Below are 9000 nucleotides of genomic sequence, written 5' to 3'. Positions count from 1 at the left end.
ATAATTATTAAGGTTCGAGCTAAAATTTTGGCGTAAATTTAACAAATCCTGGCGTGTCCTTGTTATGAAGGTCAAAGTTTAACCACAACCGTAACGTCATTTTAGCCGCCTCTCATGCATCTGGACCTTCAATAATATACTGTCATATATATTTTTTTTAGATCTAAGACACACAATTTACACACATTGTACAGAAGTACAATTTTTGTATAGTCTCAAAATCTAGCTAGTATTAAAAAGATAGTCCACTTTTAAAATGTATTCTATAAATAACTAAGTGCAATACAGTAAAAATTCACCATAGCTATTAGAATAACAAAATCAATAAACTCTTGGTACGGGAGGAATAGTTTCAACCTCTTTATCCAGGGTTTTATCTATGACGGGCCGATATGTGATGGTCACTTTTCCGCTCTTCAAGTCTACCGAAGACAGGCTATGTTTTCTCCAATGTTGTTCAATCGGTTTTGCAGTCTGCAAGGGAATTTCAACTAAAACTAACACTATGGACCTAATTCGGCAATACTGATACTGCAGGAGGATCTTATAAAATCTATCTACAAAATACAATCCGCAAAGGAATTTCAATAATTAAAACGAACTCTATGGATCGAATTCACCAAATCGCCTTTAGACTTAAGTATATGCGTAATTAACAAATTATTATCACCATTACATCATCATCTTACAAAGCCAACAATAATTACTGACAGTCAAAAAGTGAACAATAATACCTCTGAATAAAGATTTGACTTTGACTTTGTACCAAATTTCATCAGCATCGGTAAAACAGATGGGCCGTGAAAATGTAGCAGACAGACAAACAGCACACACTTTCGTATTTATAAATTAAGTACTAGAGGATGCCCGCGTCTTCGTCCGCGTGGATTTAGTTTTTTAAAGATCCCGTGGGAACTGTTTGATTTTCTAGGATAAAAAGTTATGTCAATTACAGGTACGCGCTACCTCGGTACCAAATTTCATACAAATGGGTTAAGCGGGTGTGTCTTTAGGAATCCCGTGGGAACTCTTTGATTTTCCGGGATAAAAAGAAGCCTGGGACGTCCATCCCCGGGATATAAGCTAACTCTATACCGAATTTCGTCAGAATCGGTTAAACTGTTGGGTCATGAAAAGGCAGCAGACAGACAGACAGACACACTTTCGCATTTATAATTTTAGTATGGATTTAATTATAGTATGGAATTCACCTGTCCCTTTGTGTCTTTGCTGTAGTCCATCTCATCTTCTCTCTTAGGAAAATCATCTCTAAAGTGCGCTCCGCGGCTCTCTGTCCTGTTCAGAGCGCAAGCTACCACCTGCACGGCAGTCTGCAGCATATTCTGCAGTTCCAGTGCTTCCACTAGGTCGCTGTTCCAGTTCTTACGCTGATCCGTTACTCTGATATCTTTGAAACACTGGTACCATTTCTGGATTTCGGTATTGGCTGTAATATTAGTTTTTTTTTTTTTATATTAGCCGTGTTAATATGTAATCATGACTAATATTCCCCTTTCCCCTCCCACTAAGCGCAAAGCTTATGCTAGGAGTAGGACAATAGTGCAATGGGTGGCGTTTGAACCGCCGACCTTTCAGATTTCAGTCCACTGACCGCTCCTTTAACTGTTGAGCTATAGAGCTAAAAAGTAGAGGGAGGAAGTAGCACCTGTACAAAAAAATTTGTCGTCATAACAAGCTGATCCGCCCCGGCTTTGCTCGGATGGAATTGCTGAAATCCTTTCATAGTTTCTTCATCATCATCATCGTCAATCCATTGTTGGCTCCCTACTGGCCACAGGTCTCCAGAGTGAGCTTAAATGGTGCGGCTATAGTCACCACGCTAACAAGTGCGGAAAGCATATTTCATATAAGTACCTCCTTCCTACCTTTGAGAACAGTATTAAGAACTCTCAGGTATGCAGGTTTCCTCGCGAGGTTATGTATAATTGCTTATAATGCATAGATGACGATATAGGTTTTTAAAATCCCGCGGGAACTCTTTGTTTGTCTGGGATAAAAAGTAGCCTATATAGTATAAGCGTCACTCCGAAAAGCAGGTATTACTTAAATATTTTTATCGAATTATTGGAATGCCCTCCCAAAACCTACGCAAAGAAACACAGGTTCAATGCGTAGAGGTTATTTTACCATTAATTTTAAAACTCTTGGTTAACTAACCAAGAGTTTTAACTTAAAAAAAAAATTGTAAAATAAATAATTTAATTAGAGCGTAATTGCTATCATTGCTATCACAACATCTAATTAAATCCAGTTCACAATCCAAATGCCAAAAATATGCGATATTGCTCCGAATCTCAGATGAAGACAGAACTTTAACCTTCAAAACACCAGTATTTATGCAAGTTCAATCTCGTTGCTCTCCTAGCAACAGGCCGTATGACATCGAATGATCCAAATATCGATTTCACCAAACTACTTTCATTATATAAATTAATAATTTATACCTATTATTTTTTGACAACTCAAATCAATTACTAAAAATAACCTTACAAGAGGTATGTGCCCCCGGGATGTAAGCTACCTCTGTACCAAAATTCATATAAATCAGACAGATAGACAAAAAGACACACTTTCGCATTTATAATATTAGTATGAATATGGGTATAAATATACGTACCTAGCCAGAAAAACCAGCCAAGTGCGAGTCAGACTCGCGCACTGAGGGTTCCGTACTCGAGTATTTTTCCAACATGTTGCACGATAAATTAGAAAGTATTATACATAAAAATAAATAAAAATCTGTTTTAGAATGTACAGGTAAAGCCCTTTCATATGACACCCCACTTGGTATAGTTATCTTACTTTGAAAATTGAAACACGTTTTAATTTATTTTTTAATGATGTAACCACAAATTCCCGGTTTTCAGATTTATTCCTGTATTTTTGCTTTAAGACCTACCTACCTACCAAATTTCATGATTCTAGGTCAACGGGAAGTACCCTATAGGTTTTTTGACGGACACGACGGACAGACGGACAGACGGACAATGAAGTGATCCTATAAGGGTTCCGTTTTTCCTTTTGAGGTACGGAACCCTAAAAAGTTAGAGGTTATTGCCCGGGATCGAATCCCCAATCCCCCTAATAGGAAGCCGACACCGACGTCTTAACTACTAGTCTATCACCGTTCTTAATTTCCACTAACCTTCGCTCAGAAGCTTCTTGTCTCTGAAGACACCGCACTTGTTCTGCATGGTACTCCGCATTTTGGCTCTGAGCTCGTGGACTGGCGTCGATCCCTTGGCTGAACGCACCGTCTCCAGATTATCCAAGCTTTCGTCACAGATGTTCTGAAAGGACGATGGGCATTTTTGTAAGGACCCTGGCCTGATAACCAATAGAGTTTTATTTTATTTTATTAGAGTTCTGATGTATGTTAGTTTATTGCTTATAACCTACAGTTACCGAAACGCAATCGTTCATCTCATGAAACCACCGGGTATGTACTGTCGAGGGGATAACAAATTATATTTTTTGTGACAACTTTCTACTAAAACTTCAATCATCAAAGGAGAAATTCATGCTGTGCTGCATTTTTTGTCAGCTTATCACTTAGGTAATTAACCTTAGAAGTAACACCTAAGCAGAACCTTCACAATGCGGAACGTGGAGAGACCGAACTTGATGCAGTGAATGCAAGTTGCAACATTTTATAGCATGTGGGCTTGTCTAATTCTCATTAAGTGTATATTTTCCATTATTTTTTAACTTTAATATTTAGTAAATAGGTGTGAGCAGTCATGGTAGTAAGTAGGGTAGGTACCTACCTAGCTACGAACGGTATAGATACGAGAACAAAGAGGAATGCTAAGGTCATAGTCCGCTAAAAATATTTTCCCTGGTAACGTCTTCGAAGGTAGATAATGAATTACCCAAAATAACTATTAGCACCCCGCACCGAGAAAAGACAGCACCGTTCACTAGTCTTGGGCAGTGACTAAAGTCACATTGCTTCTTCTATTCATTCCTGACAGTGTAAAATCTCGCTATAATTACACAAACACGACACAACTTAACATAATAGAATACAAGTAAGAGTAATACAACATAATAATAGTAAGTAATAGTAACACAATATAATAGTATATACATATTACATAATATAATCAAAACTTTATATTAGGTACCTACACAATACACATTCTAATAATATACAGGGTGTTTGGTAATTAATATATAATGACGACACGTACACGTGCTACTTTGATCTGATAAAGACAATGCTGAAGTATAATGACGAAATAAAATTATAAAAATTTCCATACAAAATTTAAAAAAAAATATGTCAAAGTTTTCATGACCCTAACGTGCCCTAACTCACTGAGATCGTTGGCCATCTTTAGATAGGCCAAGGCCAACTATCTCAGTGAGTAAGGAAGGGGACATTAGGGCCATGAAAATTTGGTCATAAAAAACTTTAAATTTGTGTATGGAAATTTTTATAATTTTATTTCGTCATTTTACTTCAGCATTGTATTTATCAGATCAGTACGTGTCGTCATTATATACTAATTACCAAACACCCTGTAGGTATATGCAATACAAAATACATTATTTAGTTAAAAATTGTTTATGACGAAGGTTTCTTCTGGTAGATCTTGGTCCAACCCTCTCATGCTGACCAACTGACTTAGCGCAGAAGACAATGGGGTAGAAATTCTACTCATCCCCACTATCGACTGTGCCAACCTGTTGGGCAGTTGGGGTATCTGGGGCTTCTTTCTTCAATAGTTGCGAGTTGTAACGAAATCGGCCGGAAAACAAAGAAGTTGCAAAAATCACGTCCATTGCTGCCTGCTGTCTTGGGTCCTAGTACTTAAGTACTGTGTCTCTAGGATACTCCATACTGCTTGATTGTCTTGGTCTTGGCTGGGTCTTGGTCTAGCGCTCTCACGGTAACCCACCGACTTGAAGAGCTGGACAACAACGTGGAATTCCTACTCCAAATTATCATCAAGCTCCTTAAGACAGTTGGGACAGCTGGGGAAAAATTCTTTTCCTTCTACAATATATTTTGTACAAACTTCTTGTAAATAAAGATTTGTATCTTAGTCCTTAGTCTACTTAAAATAATATTCCCTGGTAACGTAGATAATAAACTTCGAACGTACCACCCAAAATAACTTTTAGCACCCCGCACTGAGAAAAGACGGTGCGTTGACTAGTCCTGGGCAGTGACTAAAGTCACATTGCTTCTTCTATGCATTACTGGCAGTGTAAAATCTCGCTATAATTACACAAACACAACACAGCAGAATACAAGTAATAGTAACACAATACAATAATAGTAAGTAATAGTACACATATAACACCATATAATCAAAACGTTATATTAGGTACCTACACAATACACATTCTATATGCAATACAAAAGACATTATTTTGTTAAAAATTGTTTGTGACGATAGCTTCTTCTAGTAGGTCTTGGTCCAACCCTCTCATGCTGACCAACTGACTTAGCGCGGAGGACAATGGGGTAGAAAACCTACTCATCCCCACTATCGACTGTGCTAACCAGTTGGGCAGTTGGGGTATCAGTGGCTTCTTTCTTCAATAGTTGCGAGTTGTAACGAAATCGGCCGGAAAACAAAGAAGTCGCAAAAATCACGTCGGCTGCCATCTTGTGTTTCCAAAATACCATAATTTTTCCCTACTCCCATCCCGCACCCGAACACATCTGCCGTACATTAGTGTATCATTTTCTGTCTCTTTCTAGGAGCACAATTATTATGTCAATGAGTGAGTCAGTCAGTAAGTGGTAATCGAGCTATAGCTAGTATAATAAAAAAGTAGTAGTAGTAGTAGTAGTAGCGCAGGTTTTAAAAATATGGGGACATAAATAACTTTTTCCTGCGTGTGGCGGGATGGGGTACCTATTTATTTGAACCGACCACGATAGTCGAAAGAGGAAAACACCTTAAATTGATTAGTACGTACATATAACACCATATAATCAAAACGTTATATTAGGTACCTACACAATACGACATTCTATATGCAATACAAAAGACATTATTTGTTAAAAATTGTTTGTGACGAAGGCTTCTTCTGGTAAGTCTTGGTCCAACCCTCTCATGCTGGCCAACTGACTTAGCGCGGAGGACACTGGGGTAGAAATCCTACTCATCCCCAGTATCTACTGTGCTGAACCAGTTGGGCAGTTAGGGTAGCTCGAGCTTCCATCTTTGCTGCCTGCTGTCTTGGGTCCTAGTACTTAAGTACTGTGTCTCTAGGATACTCCATACTGCTTGATTGTCTTGGTCTTGGCCAAGGGCGGATCCAGCTTTGGCGCCAGGAGGGGGTCACATAGTCGTGGTCAAGTCAAGAACTTATAATTTAATTTTGATAACAATAGATACAAGTAAAAAGTAGGAACATAAGCCACGCAGCACTCTTTCAGTGAGTAGGTACCTGGGATTTGTTTGGGGGGGGAGGGGGGGGGGGGGGGTTTATCCGGAAAACGGGGTGAATACCTAGTTGCTTAGTGGAATTTTACCTTTCAATTTGACCAAGATTGATTGAAGATTTGAACAAGATAGAATGCAACAAGAAATATAAGCGCGAGCACAGCGAGCGTAATTTTTCTGTTACAGATAAAAAAGCGAGAGATGAACGAGCTCAGCCATAAAAAATGTTATGTTTTAAAGCACCTTACTCTACTTTGAGCATAAAAAATAAAGATTTTCTAGGGATATTCAAAAATGTAATCTCATTCGCACGAAGTTCCGGGTAACTACTACAAAAACAACTAACAGAATAAAAGCGCGAGCGAAGCGAGCGCAAAATTTTTATTAATTGTATTTACGAAATAATATTAGTGAAAGTACTTTTCAGGGCTTATCTTTTTAGGTAAAATTTGGTACTATTCAGTGGTACCTTGCATTGTATACCTAGGTATTTTATCCCAAAAAAACTGAGTTTCCACGGGGTTTGAACGAAGTTCCGGTAATCAACTAACACAAAATAAAAGCGCGAGCGGAGCGAGCGCAAATTTATTGATAGATTTACAAAAAACTTGTAAAATCGAGATCTAACTAGTATATTATTATTGAAAACAATTTCTTTTGGCTACGGCCATGTTAACAATAATAACATTTAAGTTAAAACACACGCACTGGAATAATGAGAAACTGATTACTTAGCATTTCTTGTAATTAATGAATTTGCAGCAACAATTTTTAAGAATACTTATTTTATTTTTATTTTATTTTATTTATTACGGTATAGTTACATGGTACACTCATAAACACATTAGGTATAGGTAGAAAGAAATTTTAGTTTTTTAACTTAGAACTAACTATGTTATGATATTATGTTGAAGTTTAGTCGTTCCGATTGAGGTTAGGTCTAGCTAGACGTTACGTACTAAGTCGTCGACAAGCGCGCGCAAGTGTGGCGCGGTAAAATTCAAATTTTCGATGCGTTCGTTCCCAAACTTTTGCCATCATACAAAGTTATTATATTGTATAAAAATTAATTAAATATTGAAGGTATGTAGTACATAAAATCTGTATGGTAACAAAATATATAAATAAAATCATTATGTTCAATTAGTGGTCCACCTAAGTCCTGGAACCAGCTCAGGGGGGGGTCATGACCCCCATGACCCCCCCCCTGGATCCGCCGTTGGTCTTGGCTGGGTCTTGGTCTAGCGCTCTCACGGTAACCCACCGACTTGAAGAGCTGGACAACAACGTGGAATTCCTACTCCAAATTATCATCAAGCTCCTTAAGACAGTTGGGACAGCTGGAGAAAAATCCTTTTCCTTCTACAATATATTTTGTACAACCTTCTTGTAAATGGTGATTTGTATTTTTAAAATTCTCTTCATTTTTAAGAATTTCAATTTGCAATTTTATTTTAATACGACAGACAATTGAAAATAATGAAAAATTCTTACACGATATTATCCTAAAAAAAAAAACACTAAAATGCATGGAAATGATTTGGAACACGTTAATGTAAGGTCTTCAAGATTTCAAGATCTTTGCTTAGTCTTTGTAATACTGTGGCATTCCGGACACGGTTAGGCTCAGGCTAAGCAACCGTAATGAGCATAAAAGTGCGGAAGTTGGAGTAAATAGCAAATAATGAGAAATAGCAAATATGACCTCCTCCTTATTCAGGGGAAAATAGTCGGCAGAAGATCACCTGGCCGAAGAAGATCATCGTGGCTTAGGAATTTACGCAAATGGTACAGGAAGAGTAGCCTATTTCATTTCCGCGCAGCAGTGTCCAAGGAGCAGATAGCCCTAACGGTTGCCAACATCCAGTCGGCACTTGAAGAAGAAGAATGCAAGATATTTTTTTCCTTTGAACGTCACTTCCCCGGCACCCTTGCGTGCGGAACCCGCTCCACCACGTGAGTTCAAATCTCACTTGTCAGGTTTTTAAGAAAAAAAAAAGTGAAATGTACTTACATCCTTCAATTTTGGTTGTTTATCGCCCGGCTTGGCAACTTTTGGCATGTTAAGACCAATAGACTTGCCAAAGACGACCACATCAAGGATGGAATTAGCTCCAAGACGATTGGCGCCATGGCAGTTGCTGACCGCTTCACCAGCTGAGTGGAGACCTTGGATAACGGTATCTGATCCAGTGTACCTAAGCGCCTGAAACGACATAGTTATAAAATATCATTTTCTCTCTATCTACTTACTTCCTTGTTGCCATAACATTAGGAAGATCGTCTAGTAAATTTTCATACAAAAAGCGATAACGTTTTTCTCCCTTTAGATGCAGTCCAATTTTAATAATTTTTACCAATGTTGTAGATGTAATAAAAAACTATGCTCGTACGCTATAATCCATACTTATATTATAAATGCGAAAGTGTGTCTGTCTGTCTGTCTGCTACGTTTTCACGGCCCAACCGCTAAACCGATTTTAATGAAAGGTACAGACTTGGGATACATCCCGGTACACACTACATAAAGTAGCCTATGTCCTTCACATAGGCTACTTTTTATCCCGGAAAA

General features: G+C 38.1%; 1 protein-coding gene across 1 annotated transcript in view; it reads right to left on the bottom strand.

The window, feature by feature from the left end:
- Positions 1-244: 244 nt before the first annotated feature.
- LOC123880348 (succinate dehydrogenase [ubiquinone] flavoprotein subunit, mitochondrial-like) overlaps positions 245-9000 on the bottom strand; it is a 36009-nt gene continuing 27253 nt past the window's right edge. The window contains exons 10-13 of the mRNA XM_045928444.1: positions 8443-8634; positions 3167-3311; positions 1212-1447; positions 245-474 (exon numbers count right to left, since the gene is read on the bottom strand). Coding sequence (XP_045784400.1) covers positions 322-474; positions 1212-1447; positions 3167-3311; positions 8443-8634 — 726 coding nt within the window. The 3' untranslated portion in view covers positions 245-321. The remainder of the gene's footprint in view (positions 475-1211; positions 1448-3166; positions 3312-8442; positions 8635-9000) is intronic.

Source organism: Maniola jurtina, chromosome Z, assembly GCF_905333055.1.
Source record: "Maniola jurtina chromosome Z, ilManJurt1.1, whole genome shotgun sequence".
NCBI lineage: Eukaryota > Metazoa > Arthropoda > Insecta > Lepidoptera > Nymphalidae > Maniola > Maniola jurtina.
This window is presented reverse-complemented; position numbering and strand designations above follow the sequence as displayed.